The 24,883-nt window shown below is 35.5% G+C and overlaps 2 protein-coding genes across 3 annotated transcripts; one reads left to right on the forward strand and one right to left on the reverse strand.

The window, feature by feature from the left end:
* Positions 1-7,313: 7,313 nt before the first annotated feature.
* On the reverse strand, positions 7,314-18,593 carry LOC120627296 (ell-associated factor Eaf). 2 transcript variants are annotated; one of them, XM_039895245.1, is made up of 9 exons: positions 18,557-18,593; positions 16,763-16,882; positions 14,850-14,942; positions 12,620-12,758; positions 10,254-10,375; positions 9,273-9,390; positions 8,374-8,773; positions 7,934-8,057; positions 7,314-7,455 (listed from the first exon to the last, which is right to left on the reverse strand). In XM_039895245.1, the coding sequence occupies exons 2-9, from the start codon at positions 16,857-16,859 to the stop codon at positions 7,373-7,375; spliced, it is 1,176 nt and encodes a 391-aa protein (XP_039751179.1). In that variant the 5' UTR covers positions 16,860-16,882; positions 18,557-18,593; the 3' UTR covers positions 7,314-7,372. The 2 variants fall into 2 exon arrangements, with proteins under 2 accessions (XP_039751179.1, XP_039751178.1); XM_039895244.1 differs by having other exon boundaries at positions 18,403-18,586.
* Positions 18,594-19,195: 602 nt separating this feature from the next.
* On the forward strand, positions 19,196-23,092 carry LOC120627483 (PIH1 domain-containing protein 1-like). Its single transcript, XM_039895487.1, has 5 exons — positions 19,196-19,482; positions 20,044-20,119; positions 20,922-21,484; positions 22,159-22,302; positions 23,010-23,092. Exons 1-5 carry the CDS (start codon positions 19,414-19,416, stop codon positions 23,040-23,042), a joined length of 885 nt encoding a protein of 294 aa, XP_039751421.1. The 5' UTR covers positions 19,196-19,413; the 3' UTR covers positions 23,043-23,092.
* The last annotated feature ends 1,791 nt before the right edge of the window (positions 23,093-24,883 follow it).

The raw sequence follows: 24,883 nt of genomic DNA on the forward strand, positions 1-24,883 counted from the left end.
CTTTATTGTAAACCAAATAAAAAAAATAAAAAACCAAGCATCATATATATATATATATAATATAATATATACTATATATACCTATATGTCATAAAGAGGCCGGAAAGGAAAAGAAGAATGAAATAGATAAAAGGGACTGTTTAAAAACAAGCTTAAAAAGGGGGTAAAAGTCAAATAAAATAAAAAGGAAATGATAAATAAATACATATACTACTAAGGCGCTAAAAAGTGTTTTTTAGTAGCTAACGCAACGTAGTGTGGAAACTTACTTACATTAGAGGTAATAATTACTGTCAACTGTTAAATGGTATGAAGTGACTAACCGTTTGTTCGAGAAACTTGTCTAAAGTGGAGTGGTTTTTGATGCTTCAACAAATTAGTCGTGTATGGTTTCTGTATGTTTATGTTACTTTTGATAACTATAAATTAAAATTTGCCAGATATCTTATTAAATTGATAAGAATTTTTTACCAATACCCTACTAATTATTATTTAGTTAATAGTTTTCAAGAAACAATAAAAATAATATTTCATTACCAACCAATGTTCATAGTTGGTCGATATTTTGATGTAAATACGACTCCTATGCAGTGGCGTGCACTTCATACATGCACAAAAGCACGGCCTATCCTAAAATTTTTGTATAACTCATAAAGGAGGAGGATTTTATTCCATTATCCTTCTTTATGAATACCCTGGTCAAACACTGCTCCTATGGACTCGAAAGATGCAAAGATACTTCACGGTGTCTTAGTACTTACTCATCATAATCACATGCTTTTGAGAATTTCACGGAGAACTCTCTGGTTTCCTCACGATGTTTTCCTTTAGCCGCGGAAATGCGTCTTTTCTGACGCGAAAGCCTTGCATTTTATGCAATATTAAATAAATATACTACGACAATACACACATCGCCGTCTAGCCCCAAAGTAAGCGTAGCTTGTGATATGGGTAATAAGATAGCTGATGAATATTTTTATGAATAATATACATAAATACATTGAATATACATATAAACACCCAGACACTCGAAACCATTCATGCTCATCACACAAAAAAAATCCAGGAGTGGGAATCGATCCCACGGCCTTGGACTCAGAAAGCAGGGTCGCTGCAAACTGCGCCAATCGGCAGTCAAATTTCGGTTATTGTTTCGGTGTTGCTGTTTATGGTATCCCCAAGAGACTTTTCTTGCATTTGCATGATTTGCTTATGGATATATTCGGAACAATGATATCCTAGAGGGTAAGGCTACGGCATATCTTTCGTGGCACCGAGTTAGAACCCCAACTTTAACTTTTCGGAGTTATGTGCGTTTTAATTTATTCAAAATACCACTTGCTGTAACGGTGAAGGAAAATATCTTGTGGAAACCTGCATCCTTGAGAGATCTCCATAATGTTATCAAGGGCGTGTGAAGTCCACCAAAGAGGATTTGTTTTCGTATATCAAATATAGAGATATTTGTTTTCGTATATAGAGATACTGTCAGAGTAAAATGTACTTTAGTGTGCTTTTTTGGAGTCACAAAGACGAGGTCCAAGATTAAGTTTGACGTCACAAACTTAATAGTCGTTGTTTTAACAAGCTTTTCAAGTTAACAACAAGTTTCGATTCGAATATCATTGTGAACTACCTCGATGAATACAAAGTAAGAATAGGTACTTTATAACATCCTTACTTGTATTATAAATGCGAAAGTGTGTTTGTTTGTCTTTACGTCACGACCTAACTAAGCAATCAATCTTTTTTTTTGGCATAGAGTTGGTTAATAGAACGGAGAGTAACATACTTAGGCTACTTTTAGTCCAGGAAAACCAACGATTCCCACGGGATTTGTAAAAAACCGTAGTAAAGGCGGATGAAGAACGCGGGCAACAGCTAGTAATATATAAATTCCTTTTCAGAACTCTTCTTCGTTGTTTCCCTCATTACTGAAGGTCGTATCCGGCTTCAAGTTACTTTTTTAGAACAGAGCATAAATATTTTAGTACAATCTCTGAAAGAAAAATTCAGACATTCCAGTAAGTAGAAGGATGATGTTTAATATGCGTCAAAAAGGAATGGATACTAAATATTACGTGCAGTATAAAAATTCAACCACAAAAATGTATAAAAAAACCTCCAAGCCAATTAATGACGAACTTTTTCGCTAAATAATAATATGTGATTAATAAAACACTACGTATTTTTTTCTATAACAATTTGTATTTATTTTAATTTAACCCAGTTAACGAGGCAACTATACGGCTTAACAGGTGACAAAATGCAATTGCCTGCCTTTTTTTAACAGGTTATTATTATTATTCTGTTACTTATGCAATAGAGACTAATAGATGTACGACATTCAATGAGAAATCTGGATAATTACTATTTGTAATTAAAATTTAAAAAATAAACGGATTTGAATGCCTTAATCCGAATTTGTTATAAGGATCATAAATCCGGATTTTTCGAATTACCCGGATTGCAATCCCTAGGTGTCAGAATTGTAACTGCAACTCGACAAAACGAATTCGAATTTCGAAATTCCCGGTACTCGATGGGAACTCCCATGCCCAGCCGGGTACATTCTTCTGTTAGAATTTCGAGTAAGAGCTTGGGCACGCAGCTTCAAATGGGGTAGGCGGGCTTTAACGATTCACAATATGTTATAAATGTGTATATATATATATAATAAAACAAGACGCATTTTTTTTTCTTTATATAATAATTTATTGCATACTCATAGATGTATAATGCTCGCAACGCCTTAACACTAGTTAAAAAATTGGCATAAAATAAAAATATATCTCTATATTCACTTGAGGCACAATAATATTTCATTTATGATACACGCTTAAACCTACCTTAAGTAATTGTATGTTATCGCTTACATTTGTAAGTTCCGACACTTAAACAATAAGTATTTCACAGTAGGTATTTAGATAGGTAACTCGTAAAGTTAAAATTATAGCGCTAAAAGCATTCTGGCCTTCTTTTACATGAAAGTTAAAAACAGATGGCGAGTTATGGCCGTTCATCCAGTGAGATGTTACTACCCCTAGAGAGAGGACCATATATTAAGTTAATAGCTTGCACTACTGATTAGTAGATAAAAAGCAGGCTAGTTAGTAGTATGTGTATGTTTACAGTGCTAATATAAAACGTGCTAATTTTGAGTAGGTAGAGTACTCAAAAATCAACATTTCTTTTATTTTTGAAAAGGCTAATAAATAGTATTTAATTTAACTCAACGACGTATGCGTCCTTAAAATGCTTCATGCCACAAAATTAAGAATATACAGAAACCGGGTTCACGACAAATATTGAAGCGTCAGAAAGTCTTTAAAACCACTCCAAGTAGTGTTTCTCGAACAGGCGGTAAATAACTTCATTGAATTTAGCAGTTGACAGTAATTATTTTTGCTTCTGTTCTATACGTTTACCATAAAATGCGGGAAATGGGAAATACTTGTGAGCTAGCAACCTTCCGGGGCGTTTTCACTGATACAATGCACTGCATGCAATAACGGCTGGAAGAGGGTTCTGTGGGTTCTTAATTCTATAACTAATGCTAAATGTGGAAAAACACTAAAGCACGTGCTGCTGGAGTGCAACACGTTGGGTACCAGAGATCCCAAGCCACATTCCCGGATGTCCTGATATACTTCTGGAACGAACTTGATGGCTGGAGTAGCGAGAGACTGTTACGTACACCGAGAAATGTACGAAAGATGGCACAGAGAAGAGAAGAAAGACAAGACATCCTGTTCGTTTCTTTATTTACTTATAGCGTAAGGTATATTCTGGAAGGTTGTTTATCATCATCGTCTCACGATTGAGGCCTGCATCTCGACGATTTAACCTGATCGGTACCCTAAACATTCCTTTTTTCGCATACAGTTCATACACACACAGTATTAACTCTAGATGTAATAACATATCACTGATGAATTCACAACAAATGAAAGCATGTTTCAAGAAAATATAATTAAGTTTTTACAGAATAATGACGACTCCATGATTGTTAAATAGCACACTTCATGACAATTTGTTCCGACATGATTTCCTAACACTGTCAAGGAACATTCATGTCGGCTATACTATATACTTTTTTTTTTAATACAGAATAACGAAGAGCATGGAGGCGGCTATTACATTTAAAAAAACACCACGGATCACTTTGAGTTTATCCGTGACAGTTATTTTGGACTTGGTACGTAGGTTATCAAGAGATGTTTTGACTCATCAATTTATTATTATTTATACAAACAATAAAGCGTTTAAAGCCTTTCTTTTAATACAAAAATCACAAACTTTGAGAATATAACTATATAATCTAACATTTAATTTTATTGCCATACAAAATGAGTTTTTTTTTGTATAAAGATACATTTCTTTATTTAATTAAAAATAAACATCCACTCCGTAAACTTCGAAAGGGTGTTTACTTTCAAAATAAACTTAGAGGAAACGCATAACGTATTTGACTTTATGTACCAATGATTTGATTCGATGTATGACGGTACATGCCGAGTTTTGAGTCAAATTAAATAATAACAACACCGACACTTGTGGTTTCCCTAGTCATAGAAAATACCACGATATGATTCAGTCAATACGTTTCGCGTAGTTTTGGGTGTTGGAATTATGTTGCTTGAATTACTCCATAACAGGCACATTCAAAAACAAACGATCGAAAAACTAGCGCAATTTAGGTATGTAAAACCTGGCAAGAGTCGAATGTTTTAAACTTTTAGTAATAAATGTACCATCTACTCCTGATGTCCAAAGGACATGTATGCGCACGCTGTTGGTCACGCGGATGACTAAAATATCACCTTTACATGCAACCTCATTCAAAACTCTAATGTATTGTACCACAGAGTTTATTTTAATATAGACACTTTTAGAAATAAATAGCTGCATAATATTTTTTTGGGTCCTTTTTAAGGCGTAAAAGGATACAAAATATCTCCGTACCAAATTTCATCAAGATTGATTCACCTTCTATTTTACAAAAGCAGATACGCTTTGTATGTTGATTGTGTCATGAGTGTTAGTAGGTACAGTATATACTCGAATTGTTGATATTCTATTTATAGGACTTTGGCCTCCTCTTGGACTTGGGGGAAGAAAGACTTCTGTTGTCAAAGGCGTGAAATCCACCAATCCGTACGTGGCCAGTGAGGTGAACTACGGCAGGAGACCCGTAGCCTGTGTAATGCCAGTATAGGTGATAATGATAAATGTTTTTATAAGTATTGATATATTCAATTGAGGACCATTTGCAGTGACGCGTCTAAAAGTCACAAATATTTGACAATTGCAGCCCAGTGGACTGCAAAGCGTAGCGCTACAAATTGCGTTGCAACTTCATCTCTAATAGGTAATACATTATTGCTTAAAGGTTTCGAATAAAAAACGAGGTTCGTTAAATAGTATAAAATTTACAAAAATGTACTTTTTCACACCGATTTTTAATGCCATTAAAGTTAATTATTAAATTACGTTACAATCTTATGATATAATACGATTGTTTTTAATATAAGTGTAATTTATTTTATTTAGTGGCGAAAATTTTCGCGTAAGGGCACCGATTTTGTACTGGTAAAAGTTACTGCAGTCTTCAACTATAATGCCGATATCCACGAAAAAGCGCGACTCTGAATTTAAAAAAAAAAAGGTTTAACATTGTGACTCTCCTAAAGTTTCTCTTGCAGATACAGGACTCAGTTTTAGCAAAATGCCACGTCACAATTTTCATTAGCACGGCATCATAAATAATGGCGTGTGGGAAATATATATTGCTTCCAGGTATACCCAATAGATTTTAAACTCTCAAACGAGTGGCATTAGGACATTTTGCTTTCACATCAGTTTTTGGACACTTATAAACGATCTGAATTACTAAGGGCAGTTCGCGCAGACCACGGTATATCATTTTTTATCAAACTAGCAATGCTGAGTACGTTTCAATTTGTCGCCGCGAAAGTGACTCCGAGCTCATCAATTGTTATTTGATACTAGGTAATCGTTTTTAAACGTTAGCGATTTTATTGTTATCTTTAAATTACATTGCCTCCTACGCTCTGAAACAACTAGTATACGCCGTTTTGAAAAACAGAAATGCGTAATAGCGTGTAATATTTCCACTACGAATTTTTAGTTGTACGGCCACTGGGAGCCGTCGTTCTGCGACAATTTTTTTTTCAATAACCATGCCCGTTTTCACTAACGACAGACAAAGCAATGCCTAAGTAACTTCATCAAAGAAGATTCCAAGGCAAACATTTACCTTTCACAATCGATTTTCACTACGCTACACCCCCCATAAACAAACTTGTCTATGGTTCTTGTCACAAGGTGTGGTATTTTGTGCTTGTATTACAATCTTTTTCATTTCTCGTATGGATTAAAGATTTATAAAATAAAAACGGAATTTATATTTTTTTTTTATTTGTCAAGTATCAATTTACGAGTCCCCCAAACTTTACCATCCGCCGAATCGGCGTCGTAACTTTAGAAGGCGCCTAACGTCGTTAGACATCACATAGGAGTTCGTGAAACCTTTTTTCTCTCTAGGAATCACCTAAATCAATACGCATCCGATTAAGGCGATTCCTAGGTTTATTGAAAACGGGCATAAGTGATATTTTTTAGTTCATAGTTATACGTGACATTGAACCTTAAATGTAAACCCAGCTGATGTTATGGCTGCCACCGCGTAATGTTTATGAAAACTTTGTACAGTTATTAGTAAATGTATCAATGCTAGATTTATTTATTGTAATGAATACTGTAATAACTTGTGGACATACTACCCCATCTCCACATAACTAGGCTTGCAAATATACTAATGTATGAATAGCCAAAATTTAGTCTAGTGCTTTAGTCAAATCAAACTACTTCCTATTCATTCGGGGGCTAGTAGTATTCCCCACACGCATCATTGCTTTTTGACAACTGTAGAAAGTCCAAAGTTTTATTCGAATTCACGAGCTCAGATACCACGTTTTGGGAATTACCAAATTTTTTTTAAGTTACTAAATTACTCGCAAAGTCAAAACATTTTAGTGATGAGACCGCCATTTATTACGTACGCCGTATATCATTATAGGCGTTTTAAACAGGATTTTAAGATGTCATCTGACAGAGAGCTAGTTGAGAATGCGGTGTTGCTTTATAATTTGTTTACCTCATTTTGTTGATGCCGTTGAAAAGTTTCACAAAGTGTTATAGAAGTAAGAAAAATTGAACATCCGAATCACGTTCGCTTGCCATGTTTTTTTTTAGAAGGAGTTGGGGGGGGGGGTTTAACCCCCCCCCCCCCGGAAAGTTAATGTTATGGGATATATTTGATGGGGAACGAAAAATGTCTTTGTGAGGGTCAGTCGGAGTCACTACCCGACTCGGAGAGGCAAAGGTCGTCATTGAGAACGTCGGTTGGAAGGGCAGCATTGCTTGCGGTACCTGAAAAAATATACGAATTATTTATCTATACTAATACCCGGCGTTTATAGCCTAGTGTTTAGAACTTCAGCTACGCTCTCGAGGGGCCGAGTTCGAATCCAAGCACGTAACGTTTCTAAGTTATTTGCGTCAAACAAAATTGCAATATCTTAATATAACGGTTTGTTTGGTAGAACGCGCTAATCTCAGGAATGTTTCATTTCGAACCATTAGGGTTCGAATTGAAACACTTTTTTGTTGGAGAGTCCATTTATAGAAGGCTATAAAACATGACAATAGTAGCGGAGTATTAATGAAAAAATGTTTTAAGACGGGAAAAAATATTCCTTCTGTTTATATCCATAAATCATTTATTTATTTATCTGTATGTTGAAATTTTTGAGCGCTTCGGTGGTGTGCGAAGCGTATACTGTTGAAGTTGCCGCATAAATTATTTATGACGGTATTCTTCGAATGTGGATTAAAAACATAACTTTACCGTTAGTGACTGGTGGTCGCGCGCTGGTATCGTTGTCGTCGCTGTCGCTATCACTGCCACTGCCACTGTCGCTGTCACTCGAGGAGCTGGACGAACTGTCTTCCTGGCGCGGTGCTTGTGGCTGCTGTAATGGGAAATTCAAACAATTCTAAATTCGATAAATTCTAAATTCTAAAATTCTAAATTCGACAAATTCTAAACTGAAAAAATTCAAAATAAAATTTGATTTATGATGAACACTACGACCTGATCAACCCTATAAAGAAAAAAAATGCAAAAATAAAATAATTGCAACTGAAATGGAGTCCGGTAATGACACGATTTTTATTATTTTTGTGTTCGAATATAGTACCTTAAAATATAATACAATGTACCAATGTACCTTGAAAAAATGTATTAATGTGAATTAATTATTTGTATTGTACTTTGTTTAAACTGACCGTGTTAGCGGGCGGCGGTGGTATCGACGCTGGCGGTGGCAGGTGACGCGCCTGCGCTGGCACGTGTGGAGCGTGGGCGGGCACGTGGGCGTTGTGGGCGCTATGCGCTGGCACGTGGGCGTTATGGGCGGGCACATGCGCATTGTGGGCGGGCACGTGAGTATTATGCGCGGGCACGTGGGCGTTATGCGCAGGCACGTGGGCGTTATGCGCAGGCACATGAGCGTTTTGTGCAGGCGCGTGGGAGTTGTGGGAGGGCCCGTGGGTGTTGTGGGAGCTGCCGTGGGCGTTGTGGGCGGGTCCGTGGGCGGGCGCTGGCGGCGGCGAGGCGCCGGCTAGTGCATCATCTAGCCCTATCATAGGGAGCGATGCGTGCGTACTGTTACCGCCAGCCGACCAACTGTTTAATAAATATATAATATTATACAAGACTGCCTCGCTGGTCAAGCTCCAGTGTACTAAGTCTGCTATTGCAATCTTATTTCATTAGTCGATCAATAACAAAAGTACAAAAAACGTTTTTTATTATATTGGATAGAAGCAGGCGTTACTTTTCGGAAATCCCTAATATATTATGAAAATTAAGCTTAATTTGCTATACTCCGCGAACAGCAGGGGAATGTATTGTTTAATTTAAAATTTCTTCAATCCTTATACTCCACACCAAACAGATCTTAGGCAATGTACCCTCTACGCACGTTTCGCTCCGAAACCGGAGCATCTTCAGGAGATGTCGACTTTACAATGAATAATTGTTAACGTATTAATTTTTTATTTGTTTAACTTAAACCAGGATATTTTCTACACTTCGGGCTAGCTCTTTGATTTTGTACGGGGACTTAATATCTAATACGTTATTGATTGAAGCCAAATAACTATCCATCAAAAAATACACTCACGGAGCTTGTGGGGGAGAAGTCTTGACCCTTGGAGGGGATCTGACCATAACGTTCTGAGACTTCTGAGCGCCATTGTTGAAACGGGCCTGGTTGTTCTGCTGAGCGCTAGCTGCGGCACCTGTCGCAAAAACGAAAGTCCAAGTCAAAGTCAAAATGTTTTGTCTTTTTTTTTCACCACAATTTAGTTTTATCAAGTTAGTTATTATTATATAGTGCACTTGTAGGTAGTTTCTTTTTCATTATTTTCGTGCCTCAGCGATGCCGTAAACGCTTATCATCGTCGCGCAGTAAACACGCCATGTGTATAGGCCTTTACCAATTCTGTGATAATATATTACCATGGTCATTTAAGACCGCTTATTGGCCATGACTCTTGTATTCAACGAACTGTTATTCGAGCTACAACGATACCGTTAACGCAAGTACACTTCGCGTAGTAAACACGCCATGTGCATAGCCCCTTACCTATTCTGTGAAATATGTAATATCAGAATAGGTAAGGGCCTATGTTATTAGTGCGCTTGTAGGTCGTGACCATAGCATTTGACGTTCTTGTTTTTGGACTTCTAGCGCACCGAAAACGCATGTTCGTGACACGTACATCCACTTCGCGTGGTAAACTCGCCAAGTGAATAGGCCCTTACCTTCTTGGTCATATATTATCTTGGTTGTTACTAGTGCGCTTGTTGGTCGCGAACTTTCCATTAAACAACCTACTTTTTGACGTCTACAACGCACGCACGGTCGTAACAAGAGCAGGTGCGCGACGCGTATTAAACACGCCATGTGCAACGGCCGTTACCTATTCAGTGATATATTAAGTATCATTGTTTTCTGTTTTAAGTAAGCTTGTTGGGTTTAATATGATGAATTTAACTATCTGTATAGAGTACTTGTACGCCATAAACGCACGTTCATGACATACACAATTTCGCGTAGTAAACACGATCATGTGCATAGGCCTTTTATGAGATATATTACCTGGGTTATTATTAGTACGTTTGTTGGTCGTGACCCGTGTCCTCGACGAGGAGCGCTGCGTGGTGTTCATGAAGTCAGACGTGACGGGCGTCAACGGCCGCGGCTTCTGACTCGTTTCCTGTCTGAAAGGGGAATAAATACATCATCATCGTGTGCCTATGAACAGTGGCGGTATGAATGAATGAATGAATATACTTTTATTGCACATTACAAAAAGTACATAGAACAAAAAGAAAAGTATAAGAAAACAACGTATACAATTTGGCGACCTTATCGCTTCATAGCGATTTCTTCCAGGCAACCAATGGCGAAGATAAAAAACAGTTCCAGAAAAAAGTTAGGTGGTGCATATATACATATTTTTTTTTTTTTTAAATATATAGACAAGTGCTTGACTGCAATCACACCTGATGGTAAATGATGATGCAGCCTAAGAAGAAGCGCGCTTGCCTAGAAGATGCCTATTCACTCTTGATTTGAAGGTACCCAGATTATAGGTATCAGGGAAGACGGAAGATGGGAGGGCATTCCAGGCCTTTGCGGTGCGGATCAGAAAGGAAGAAGCAAAACGCTACGTGTTGATGGTATTTCAACCACGTAACGGTGCAGATTCTTTCGGTGCCTCGCAGTTCGATGGTAGAAAGGAGATGGTTTGACCAAATCGAATATACCCGGTACTATACTTGGAGAACAGATGGATGTCGTGGTCCCAAAGTCCAAAAGAATGAATGGCGACTTCCCACCGGTAAACGCAGCGTTTGTAGACCGCCGACGAGCGATTTTGGGACTAGAGCTCGTCCGGGGAAGTACTGTCGCCATGCTTATTTCTGCCGCTAAGCAGCATTGTTGCTATGATGTGTTCAGGTCTGAAGGTTGCCGATATCTTAGGTTAATAAACACATGGCACGTTGCACGACGTATTCCTAGCATGTCCTGTGACGTGTTGCTCAGTTCATAGGCAATGGTTTTCCATTCGCCATCAGGTTTATTGTTTATATTGTTTATTGTTATTATACAAGCCGATTTATTACATACTATACAAGCCGAAAAGCCCGGCTTGCGTTACAATAAATCTCCTAAAATAAATCATACTTGATAGCAATGAGGAAATAAATACGATATATTACTTTGACTCGATAGTGTATGCACAAACGCCAGTTAGCCGTCAAATATATATGTTGCTTTGCTTCATTCAAGCTTCCATTGTATTTTCTTCTACTGGTTGCCTGAAAAAGATCGCTATATAGCGATAAGGCAGCCAAATGTACCTTCTACCTTAACGCTCTATTATATTTGTACTTTTGCTGTGTGGTGTACAATTGTATTCATTCATTCATTCATTCCCCAGACGATCTCTGGCACAAAAAGCTCTAGTACTACTAAAGTTATAACATTTAAGTGAAAATCTCTATCTTGTACTGTATTGTGATTGATTTTATTCTCGAGGTGTGTATAGTAGAGTATTGAACGCAGGAATAATGCTATTTCAGCGCCCTTAAACCCCTCACTACACTCAGGATTCTAGATGCAGCACCCTCGCTACCATCAAAAGTACAATCTAACTGGGCATATTTAAAAATGCTGTTACGGCTCTTTATCTCGCTTAATAAAGACCACTATTATTTATTTACTGTTAACTCATATTTATATATTCTGTAGTTTATTTATTTTCTATATTTATCAATAGTATTGTTGTATGTGTGTCTGTTTTATGTATTAGTATGTATTTACTACACTGACTCTTCGGAGTTTTTAATTTAAGAAATTTAAATATCACTTGCTGTGAACGGTGGAGGAAAACATCGTGAAGAAGCCTGCATGCCTGAGAGTACTTCATAACATTCACAAGGGCGTGTGAAGTCTACCAATCCGCAATTGGCCAGCGAGGTACTGGTTGATGATATAATCTAGTTATTTGTATGTACGTTTTTACCAGTGTACCCCACCTTTTCGTTTTCTTTTTAGTTTTCCTTATCCTAAGGTTGCCTGGCAGAGATTGCTACTAAGCGATAAGGCGGCCTTTTGTATCTCACTACGTACTTGACGTGTCTGTTCTTTTTTTATTTTTCTCAACTTGATGTGGTGTATAAACAAAGAATTTAAATACATATATGAAAAAATGCGTCAGCCGTCACGGGACGCCTGGCATTTTTAACATCGAAATTTTTTTCTTTAAGTTATTTGAACAGATTACGACAGGAATCAGATATTGCATATTGTAAGTTGGTTAATAATGACTGTTTTATTACAAAATTAATATTCATTTTTATTGTTACATACGAAATACAAAAGTTCAATCATATAGCGTAACAATCAGGTTTACTCTCCGCCTATAGAAGTTTCACATCAATAAGAAAATTACATACCTTGTCTTCTTGACTTGTATATTGCTGGACAGCTTCTCTAACGTAATCTCTCCGGTTACCCTATCTATGATAAGTACACATTCCTTTGTGTACGGCCTTTGGCTGCCCTTGAAAACTGTTTGGGGTACACCAGCGCCATCTGAAATTGAAAAAAACATGAAATAACATTAAAGTTAAAAACTTTTTGAATCGAAACTTTTTGCGTTGCGTCGAGCGATAACTTATAAATAAAATAAATAAATATACTATACGACAATACACACCCCCATCTAGCCCCAAAGTAAGCGTAGCTTGTGTTATGGGTACTAAGATAGCTAATGAATATTGTTATGAATATAATAAAAATTAATACTTATAATATACCAATAAACAGCGAGACACTGAAAAACATTAATGTACGTCACACAAACATTTTCCAGTTGTGGGAATCGAACCCACGGCCTTGGGCTCAGAGAGCAGGGCCGTCAATTGAAATTATGAAACGAAGCCAGGGAGTTCGTCAACTAGATTTCATTTTAAAGTTAAAATAGCGACTGGCATATTTTATGTGAAAAGCGTACTTTCGAGGCTACATTTAAAAATAATCCGGGGGATATTAGCTCCACAGTAAACTACTTAATGATTACTTATATAAACAAAATAAGATAAGGGTTAAGATAATTATTGCATTAATTAAATGCTAAAGTGTTATCAAATATGCTGATATCTGAACGTCATTCACTTTAAATGACATCGATCAAAATCTAAAAATACTATTTATAGAATATTTAAAGCGAAGGCCAAATAACTCTAAGCGCTTAAACTACGTTAAAAAACATTTTGCTTTAGACTTATTACGAGACTACTAAAACCGGAGTTAAAGAGAGAGGAGTTAGACATGGGAGATAAAAATTATATCCCCCGGTTATATGACATGGTATAAAATTTTCGTTTCCACCAGCCAAAGCTTGGAATCAGGGAATAGGAGAAGTTTATCCTACATTTTTCTTTAAATATTTAAAAATTTTAAGTTTTTATAAAATTCATTCAAAGAAATCCACTCCTACGCTTGCGCGGCTTTTGAGTCCCAAAGTACCCGGCGGTCAGGGCTCCAGAGTGAAGCCTCGCGAGTAAGTTATCCTCACAATACGCATTTCAAGAACTACAATTGATCTGACCACCAAGCGAAAGCTTCTTAAGATATTGGTCGAAGCTTTTCAAGAGAAGACCATTGACTGAAACAACTATCGGAGCAATAATCTCGTGAGCAACGTCTTGATACTTTTTACCCCCGCGTATACACATACATTATTTCCACCCGTTCGCCAACGCTGAGAGAGTTGATCAAACTGACATGAAAATAACATGTTGTCCTTTCCCCGAGGAGAATAATGCCTTCTGTCCATGCAAACCGTGCCGTGATCGCACGTAGAACGTAACGGAGTTTCAAAATGGAAATTTTGAATTAGAATAATACGCAATGGAGTTAATAGTCCAAAATGCCAATTGTTACCAAGTTGAGAAATTTAGTATTTTGAATGACTCCGATTGAATCGTAAGAATTTGGATGTTTTAATACAGAAATTCAAATAGACAAACATAATTTAAAGTGAAGAATAAATCTCAAACCACATATTACGAAATAACCTGTTTATAACCTGCTTCTATAGTTATATTGACCGTTGGAATTAATATTTTGTTTTCGATATTTTTGCCCCAATCTTCCTGAATCTACTACAATCGACTATCCGAAATATATCGTACACACTTTAAAGTAAATAAATTCTAAAAACTATGTACAGAAATTTAAAGAATCTTAAATATTAATTTATGATCTGTTTTACAAGGATAAATCAGTAATCGTTCAAACTGTATACCGACTGCGACGGTCTTGGGTCATCAAGATCTTGACCTCACTGCGATCCGCCAAATAAAATAAATGCTGTGTAAATGAATGCATACAATTTTGACAGCCGATTGGCGCAGTGGGCAGCGAGTTTCTGAGTCCAAGGCCGTGGCTTCGATTCCCACAACTGGAAAATGCTTGTGTGGTGATCATGTATGTTTTTCAGTGTCTGGGTGTTTATCTGTATATTATAAGTATTTATGTGTATTATATTTATAAAAATATTAATCAGCTATCGTAGTATCCATAACACAAGCTACGCTTACTTTGGGGCTTGATGGCGATGTGTGTATTGTCGTAGTATGTTAAATTTAAAACAATTGATTACTTCATTAAGTGTCTTACCTAAATGTGGCACAGTCACAGTCACTTGATTATTGGTCCCAACATCCACTGTAGCCATCTTATTGACATCCACCGATGCTGGCTTAAAATCATCTGTAACGAAATTCAAAGATAATCACTATCATCAAATTCAAATTTAATTGATTTCAAGTAGGCCTAGTTTATAAGCACTTTTGAAACGTCATGTCAGTCTGTTTGTAGTGACTCTACCACCGGTTCGGAAGACAGATTCTACAGAGAAGAGCCGGCAAGAAACTTAGCAGATCGCTCTTTTTCAACATCATTTTAACAATCTTTAGAACTTTTCTATCTCGTGAGAGATGAGAGTGGAGCAGCCCGGTTCCAAGCAGCCGTGTCGTTAAGAAATTCATCAATCGCGTAGTTACAACGATTGGTTTAATGTGTTAATACATTGTTTAAACTTAGGTTAAGGTAGATCTAATATTAACTTGGGTATCATGCTTTAAAACCATATACCCATCCCGACAAAAGATATCTGTAATCATCATCGTCGAAGTACTAGAGCGTTGGCTACGGAAACAAAAGTACTAAAACCGCCAATTTGCGAATAAACTAATAGTTTATTATTTCAGATACTATTTTTTAAAGTTTAGGCATTAAAGACATTTCAAGTAACGGTGCAATCATACAAACAATGAAATAGTTACCTATAGCAGTCTTACATTGTTTTATCAGCCGAGAGCATGTAGGTAATTTTTGAGGGGTGTTTTAAAATTAAGTTTTGGTACTTAGGTGGTTTTTGACTTGATGGGTTTGCATGTTTAAAATTAAGTTTAATGGCAATAATGTATGTATGTAATTCGTACTTTTTCATAGCAATTTCTAAAATGCGAAAGTATTTCTATCTGTTTGGTGACCTGAAACCACTCAACTCACCAAACAAGATCTTTTACATCTAAGCTTTGTCCATATGGCTTACATACAAATGATTTTTTGTAGTATTAAAAAAAAACCCAAACTAAGTTTTGTGTAGGGCTCTTTTATAACACTAGGTTAAAAAAAATCAGCTTAACGTTGTTTATTCAATAAAAGTTGACACCCTATAGCATAAATATAGGTAACACTATCATCATCATCATCATCTCAACCAATTGACATATAGGTAACACTATAGCATCTATTTATACCATGCATATTTTGGGTTGCTTTTTAAACATAATATCTGATTTTAATTAAAATATTGTGAATATTCCAATGTAAGACAAACTGCTACACCAGCTGGCACTTTAGTTTGTCTTAGATTGGAACATGTGATGCAGAAGTAGCAGTCAAAGTTTAATTAAACACTCTCTTCAATTTACCCACTCACTCTTGAATCATTTTATTTGTAACTGAATGATCGTCTCGTAACAAGTGATAGGTAGGACTTCAACTTCACTTTCCTGGGGCCGAGTTCGAATCCTAGCGTGCCTCCGTCCCTATACCTTTTCAAAGTTATGTGCGTTTTAAGGAAAGTATCACCTGCTTCAATGGTGCAAGAAAAAAATCGTGAGGAAACCTGCATGCCTGAGAGTTTTCCATACAGTCCTCAAAGGTGTGTGCAGTACAGCAATCCGGACTACGGCCCTAACCCCAGACCCGTACTCTGTAGTGGACCGGTAATGGGTTGATATGATGATGACTGTTTGACTTAATTCGCGAACAGAATACAAGGCAGAGAATGAGAAAATACAAGGCAATGCTATGCTCAAGGAATAGCAGTATATGCAGTGCAGTTTGTGGGTAAAGCTAACTTGTTAGCCAGTAATCCTGTTACAATTGCCGACTTAATTGGCTTTATTACATAGCTTTATATATAGCCTCAAATATAGTCCCAAAATATAAATTTAAGTGTCTACATTATAATAGGTGATGCTTTAAATAAGATAAAACAAATAATCAATGGAACTCACATTTAATCGTATGATATTGCGACGTTTTGTTATTGGTGAAACTGGCCCCTAATTTCAGCTCCCTTACGTCATAGTTCAGGCTGTGTTTATCGGCCATCTTCGCTTTTCTATGCCATATGTCTATGGAAGAAAGTTAAAATATAATAAAAGATCATCTTACATCAATGTATATAACTATATATGTTTTAGCAGTGCCAGTATAAGCAGCCAGGAAATACGTCAAGATTATGAGATACATGTACAACAGTTTAGGCCAACAAAGTATGAAGTCAGGCCCAGGAAAAGAAGATACGTCATGATTTTATCTATGTTGGCAAATTAAGCTAAGTCCATGATACACAGTAGCAACAGTTTCAATGACCAATTTGATTTTGTGACCTGGTATGATATCACATGAAGATTAGAGGTAAGGGTTCAATGTAACTGTCTTACCTTTATCCAACAGGTTAGCCAGCCTCCATCTTAGACTGCAATTATCTCTTATCAACGGATAGAAGAGAATGCAGAATCAAGTTAACTTAAGAGTAGTAAAAAGCAAGACAAGGCCTAAATCTTTGCAATTTTTCGTAATGGTTTATAACATTAACCCTAATATGGTCATACTTTAACCACAGTTTATTGTCAGCACCAACAGCTTTGCTTTGTAAATTGCATAATCCATCTTTTAAAATATGCAAAGCAGTATCTGGAATGTCTGAATTCAAAATTCTTTAATTTCAAGTATGCTATTATTATATAAAGGCTATCTGTTCACAGTTAACCTCAACATTTTAAAATACTAATACTAATATGGTGATCAGATCCTGTGAATAACATGTAACCAAAATAAATAGATTAAGCCACCAATATGCACAATACATTGATTTACAGAATAAAATTTAATGAACACAGTTTTAATGACTAAAGGTCAGACAGAAGACCTGCTAGTTACTGGATTTCTTTGCGGTTTTTGGCATGAATTAAATTATCTTTCAAGCTAAAAGAAAACTAAGTTATAAAAAGAACTGTAATATGATACTTGGTATAAAAAGGTGCATACCTTTAGTGTGGAAGTTTAGGTGGAAAAAGTATTATTTTTCATTGTAATAAAGCAATGTATTTTGTAAAAACTTGACTGTGTGTAATAATTTTATTCTTACAATATAACTACAATTAAAAATGAAGTTTAAGAAACTAGATAACTGCAGCTAGGAATTAACAAGGCAAATTACATAAGAAAAAAACTCAAACTTATAATTATTAAGGTGGTATTTAAATTAACTTTCTGATAATAATAAACAAGATTGGTTTTAATTGATTGTACTTTATGTAATTACGCTTTTCGAGACACTGATACGGAAAGAATTGCAACGCCTATTCACAAGTTTGTAATTTTATCACAGAAACTTAATCAAAGGTGTTGTTATTCTTACGATTTATATTATGCATACGTATTACATTCACCTCGAACCAGCCGACAAGCGATTTTATTTTCCTAATATCAGAGTCAAATCTTTCATTTCCTCAACTAAGTACTTCCAGACTTTTCGCATACCACTTCTACTTTCGAAACAGGTATCACACTACTGCTAAGTATCACGAAAATACGATCAAATGGACAAAATATGGCAAATGAATAATTTTTATTTTGCATACTATACCTTTGAGTATATTTCCACTAAGGTTACGTGTTGCCTAAGATATATCAACCAAATTCATAATCAAGGCGATTTTGCAAAACTTTGCATTACAAAAAGGAATATTTAAATGTAAATGATAGTGAAATAATCCGAAAATTAGACATTGACTACATACTTTTTCGACCTACTTCCCTTGACGGCTGAATGACGGATATGGTCATTGACGGATAATGGGATGACTGTGACATGAGCAATCTTTTCAAGTTTTATCTGTGGTATGCTATCTCAGATCTATGGAGGGTAGAGGTAAGGAGAGTCATCTGTGTATATGAAAAAGTGTCGTCAAAATGTATTAAATTAGGATGGCGCCACATTTGCATCAGGGTAACTCTTAAAAGAAGCGCCAAATATAAATATTGTTAGAGTAGGCTTGAAAAATAAACAAGGAAGTATGGAGATACAAGGAAGTAAGGTTATATTTACCACAATATTTTGTACAACGTAAGTTGTTGAAATTCTCAATAATTAACTACTTTAGTCGATAATGACATAAAATTTTTTAACTCGGCATACTTCAATTCATCTACGATTGCTACATTCATACCATACCCTGTGCATCCACCAGCGCCATTGTGGAGGATTTTTGAACTGTTATTTAGCGCAACAACTGGACACTTTTTCAACTTTTCTCCCATATAAGATGACTCTCTACCCTCCATAATCAGTACGGCTGATTTCTGAACTATTATCACATTCGCCTTAACATTCTGTTATCTATTTACAGTTCTATGTCAACTCTTTGGAATTTTGTCTATGGCTTAAAATAAATTTTCAATTTTCATTGAACTTCTGTCTTCAATCTTCATAGGACCGTTCAGTGTTCTGTCATTTAAAAATCTTTTGCAGCAGTTTCGTTCCTATTTCTATTGAAACATATTTTGCGAATGATCCTAAAATAATTCCTAAATAGCTAACCGGTAAAGTCAAAGGAGTTTCCCCTATACTAAAACTGCGAGCATAGCAATCAAAACAATGAAAAAAAAATCAATAACATTGGAAATAGATCCAACAATAATGGAAAGCAACATGAGAATCGTAAGAGTAAGTGTTTTTAAATTTTGATTATAAAGCTTTTGAAATGGTCAAAAGCTTACGTTTCAACGCACTTGTAATTCATCGGTATTCAACAAGGTATACAATATCGACCGTGTCTCCGAGAGTTTGCCTTATTCTATATCTAAAATACATGTTATAACTCTTGGTCCTGGTTATTAACAGTATGTGATCTCATCATATTTGAACAGCACAGTATGTCTATTCTCTAAATTTTTGTCAGGTGGGAGGCTTTAGTAAGGGCTAGTTATAACCCTACCAACAAAACTGAAAAGCAACTTAGTGTTCCTGTACAATGTCAGGTAGAAACTGATTGGGGTATCTGATCTGTAAACAGGGTAGACTGCTACCATCTTAGACTGGATCCTCACTTACCATTAAATTCAAATTCAAAATTTCTTTATTCATGTAGGCCTGTCACAGGCACTTATGAAGTGGTGGTATTAGATGATATTACAGTCAAGGGCTAACTTGTAATATAATAGCAGCTAGCAGCAGTGGCGTCATTACACTGAGGATGATGATGTTGATTAATTTTGTCTATTTTAGGAAAACCCTGTGGAAGAGGAATTCAATAAGCTGATGGCTGAAGCAGTTCCATCGCAAATTGTAAAGCCACGGCCAGGTAAAATTGACATTCTCAAGGAATGATATATTTCATTTTTATAATTTATAATACTGTTTTTTAACTTCACTTCGAGTAAATAGGAGGTCGCTATGAAACTGATATTAAAAAGCATATACTAATATCTTCATCAGCGTAGCGTAGGTCAAAGTTGCCAGGCCATGATTGCCAGAGAGTTGCAGCTTTCAATCCTATCATTTCTGTAATTTGTTTATGTATTTAAAAATTTATAAAATGATATATTTCATTAACACTGCCACTGTAATAGGTATGCATACCGCATCTTACTAAAATAAACAGAAGAAATAAATATCAGATCTGAAATGTTTAAAAAGTATATCAGCATTTGTTTAACTATGTGTAATACAATAGAAAATGAAGATTATATAAATGCTGACAGATGCACCATTCTTTGATGATTCTAAACACTTAAATAATATTATATAAGTCAATCTCAATATGGCAACAATGGAAATGGCAATAAACTCAAACTCTTAAATTGTTTATTCAGAGAAGCTTTGTTGGTTCCTAAAAGCTTTCATATATATTTTTCTAAAGCTAAAAAAAAAACAAAGACTCAACATGCCCTGCTCTGAGAAAAAGCATAACAAATTAGGCTAGTTTTGTCATATGTTAGATCAAACTCTAAAGTTATTGTAATACTAGAAGTGTTTTTTTCTTTTCATGAGATAAATCAAATTTTTTGATTCTTACAACATTAATAAAATTGTCAATATTACTTTTGAAGTATCACAAACAAAATTATCCTATTGTTTATTAATGTTTTTAATAAAATTTATAGGTTTTTGTGTTAAGACATTTACAAAACCTGAAAACAAGAAAATGTTTGTCAACATTTGTCTCACTGAAGCCATACCAAGTCCAGTAGACATAAGCAATGAAGAGTTGATGCAAATCCTCAATTCTGAAGATCCATCAAGCTACAGAGTTCCCATGAGTATCGGCGAGGGAAGAATAGAGCAAGATAAATCAGGTGCACCAGCAATGGCTTACGATGTTGCAATAAACCCAGAATTCTTTTCAAAGATAGAAAAGGACGATTTATTCCAAACATTTTTCTTAACTGTCGTATTCGAAGGTTTACAAGATAAATATCAATTTGAAATTGACATGCAAAGGTTCACAATACTCAAGAATAGACATTCCATTGGCACTTTGCAGTCTCATAGAATTCAGATTAGGGATGTTAAGAAATGTGAGGAAAGGAGAGCTCAGCCCTTAATTGAGGAGATACAAAAGCCTGCAAAGTCATTGAACAAAAAGGAATTTGTGTACAGATTGAGGCGTGAACCTCCCACAGGAGAGATTGAATACCTATTAGCTGAATTTATGGTACCACCTTCGGTTAGTATATGCTGAAAAATTTGACTTATGGACTCAACTAATTCAAATGATTTTTTATACTACGACAATACACACATTGCCATCTAGCCCCAAAGTAAGCTTAGCTTGTGTTATGGGTACTAATATGACTGATGAATATTTATATGAATAACATACATAAATACTTAGAATATACATATAAACACCCAGACACTGAAAAACATTCATGCTCGTCACACAAACATTTTTCAGTAGTGGGAATCGAACCCATGGCCTAGGGCTCAGAAAGCAGGGTCGCTGCAAACTGCGCCGATCGGCGCAAAAAGGAATTTGTGTGTATTTGATACTCACTGTGATTGATATAAATTGATATACAATAAACATTATGTAATTTTGGCCGAAAAATCTATATTACTAGATGGTGAATGTTTTCTATTTTTCGGCTGTTAACTGATGCTCCAGTATATTATACAACAAAAAGCCTTTTTTTTTTTTTTAAAGGATTGGGTTTAAATCCTTTTATAAAAAAAAGGGTGAAATTTATAATCTTTCGAAACTTGTTTTAAAAATATATTTTCTAGAAAATTTTACGCACATTCCTTACTTAGATAATAAAGCTAGTGTTTTCTAGATAATTATAACACTACTTTTTAACCTCTTAAGCTAAGCTGACATCACCAAAATTAAAATTTCAGGTGGAACTGAAAGATTTGAACCTGGAAATTGGTGAAGATAGGTTGGTTTTGGATTCCAAAGGACTTTTCGAGTCTGTAGACTTCTTTCTACCCTGCAGTGTTGACCAAGATGTTGTTGATGCACAGTTGAATAGAAATAAAGATGTAAGTCACAATCATCAATAGCCTCTATTTCACCCATTAGCTATTCCCTTCAATGTTTTCCCAAAAAAGGAGCTGTATATTTATCCTTTACTATACTGCTCCAGAATGCTAACAATCTCTATACCAAATTTCATCAAGATTGCTTTATCAAATGAGCCTGTATATGGGTAAAATTTATCGAAAACCTCATCCTAGTCAAAAACATTGAGTATACTATAGCACCCAGAAAAATCCACATTGGTCCAGGTGTCTTCTAGTAAGAGGCCATGCAGAAAATATATTAAAAAAATAAAAATTATACAGACAGATTTTTTAACAGTTTAGAAAAGGACTACTTTCTTTTCATCTATTTCATCTCTGCAACCACTTTGTCAAGAGTGCACGACTAAGAAATTACACGGTTGTTTGGCGGCAGAAATAAACATGGCGGTAGTACTACAAACGAGATCTGTCATATAAAGCTCTATTAAACTCTTTAAGCAAATAAGTCTGTATGACCAACACACGAGTGTAATCGTGTTTTTGCGTACCTGTTCTCTTTGCAGCAAGTAGGTGGATCGGTGCCTCATAATATTCATCGGCTAATAATTCGCTCACTCAAACTGGAACACATGATATACGTGACGCTGCTTGCACCATTTACCGAACTTCTGACGATTGTAAGAATTGAAATGCAAAATGAGATTCCATATTTTTATTTGTTCCAGATGCTGTTTGTGAAGATGCCCATCATACATTAGAGTTATTGATCTTGTATTAGTTAATTAAACATAATAAATGAATACATACATTTGTTCATTTCTTAAATAAATAACTAATGTAAATATATAATACTCAAAAACTAAATTCATTAATTTTTAATGTCATCGAAATCAAAGCTGCAACGCAACTGTGCAGTTAAAATACGCCTGCATTTGAAAAAATATTAATAACCATTCTGACGTTTTGCCAAGTTTATTAAAAAGGTCCTTATGCCCGTTTTCACTAAACCTGCCGAATTTAATTTATGCATTGCATTGTTCGTTGTTAGTGAAAACGGACACTAGACAAGTGGGCTTTATTTCGTGTTTATTTATAATGTAATAATTATTCTCACAAAAATTAAAGGTTACAAAACTTTTACCAACTATCTTACTTGCTCTATGAATACTTATTTCCAGTAATATTTTTTCCCCGTGCTGTACAAGAGTGTATAAAAATTCATTCATTCATTCACTCACTATCATTACAATTATTGTAATTAAAATTGTAAATTGTAATTATGAGTCTTTAAACATGAAATAAAAAAGTGGTTAACGATAATCTGTGGTTTACTGGTAGTTATATCACTGGCGCAATGATTTCAAAAAGTATACTTTATATGAATAAATAAAGCTCTCATTCCGATATTTTACTTTCAGTCAAGTTGTTATTGAGTAGATACATATTTAGAGGTATGCTGTATGTCAAGTGTCATAAAGGCGTATTTTCTCAAGCGTCTGATGTGAGGCCAATCCGGCTCATCGAACAGTGGCGTGCATAAAGGGTATGCACAGGGTATGCAGAAGATAAAAAATGAAGAAAATGTCCAGTACAAGTTATAAAATTTAAGGGTAGGCTTTTTGTAACTTTTACAAAGCCCGACCTTAAGTTTTTTTATAACTCGTAATAGAGATTTTTTCATTTTATATCATCCGCATACCCTGTTTTAAGAAGCTTCATGTAATCTAACCACAGAATTAGGAAAATACAGAACCTTCATTCAGCCATTATTGCATGCAATGAATTGACTCTAAAAACAGTGAAAACGCCATGCGCGCATATCACTTCATATCCGCGTAGTGTTGCTAGCTCACTAACTTTTCCCATTTTCCCCATTTTATGGTAAACGTTTAGAACATTAGAGTCAAGTGCTAAGTGGAGTGAAGTAACTCGCCTGTTCGAGAAACACTACTAAAGTGGTGTGGTGTGGTTTGTGATGCTTCGATATAAGTCGTGTACACGGTTTCTGTGCGTTCTCAATTCTGTGAATCGAAGCTTAGAAGGCCAATAATCTGGAGGCAGTGGACTAACATATACTAATCCTACTAATATCATTGATGTGAAAGTGTGGATGTCTGTTACTCAATTACACAAAAACGGCTGAACGGATTTGGATGAAATTTGACATGTATGTAGCCTTTGACATGGAAGAGAATATTGGCTACCTTTTATCCCGATTCATTAAAAAGTTCCAGAGATAAAATTAAAAATTGTTTACGAGCTAAGCCGCGGGCAGACAGCTTTATTATTATTATTTAAATTTGGTTTGCATGTCACCTACGCTATGGAAAAGGGCAAGTACGTTCTATACCGATCTCTCAAATAGTTCCCGTGGTAGGATTAAAAATTGTTAAAAAGCGAGGCTTTAGACCCATTTCTGAAATCCACGCAGACGAAGTCGCGGGCAGAAGCTAGTAACATTAAATTAATGTCTTAAGACCACAAGTTTTATCAATTAACGTCATTAATATATTACACTCCTGTCCTTATCTCTAACATACTTTTAAATGCAGATTATTATTATCACAAGCTTACTTTATTAGGAATATGCACTTAAAAT

The sequence above is a fragment of the Pararge aegeria genome, chromosome 11 (assembly GCF_905163445.1).
Source record: "Pararge aegeria chromosome 11, ilParAegt1.1, whole genome shotgun sequence".
NCBI classification, from domain to species: Eukaryota; Metazoa; Arthropoda; class Insecta; order Lepidoptera; family Nymphalidae; genus Pararge; species Pararge aegeria.

Coding starts and splice junctions, on each gene's coding strand:
- LOC120627296 (XM_039895245.1), bottom strand. CDS start 16,859: ATGGCCGATAAACACAGCCTGAACTATGACGTAAGGGAGCTGAAATTA. Junction 10,376..12,619: donor ATACAAGTCAAGAAGACAAG/GTATGTAATTTT, acceptor TTCCCCTTTCAG/ACAGGAAACGAGTCAGAAGC. Junction 8,774..9,272: donor ACTTCTCCCCCACAAGCTCC/GTGAGTGTATTT, acceptor TTTATTAAACAG/TTGGTCGGCTGGCGGTAACA.
- LOC120627483 (XM_039895487.1), top strand. CDS start 19,414: ATGAAAAAAAAATCAATAACATTGGAAATAGATCCAACAATAATGGAA. Junction 19,483..20,043: donor GCAACATGAGAATCGTAAGA/GTAAGTGTTTTT, acceptor TGTCTATTTTAG/GAAAACCCTGTGGAAGAGGA. Junction 20,120..20,921: donor AATTGTAAAGCCACGGCCAG/GTAAAATTGACA, acceptor TAAAATTTATAG/GTTTTTGTGTTAAGACATTT.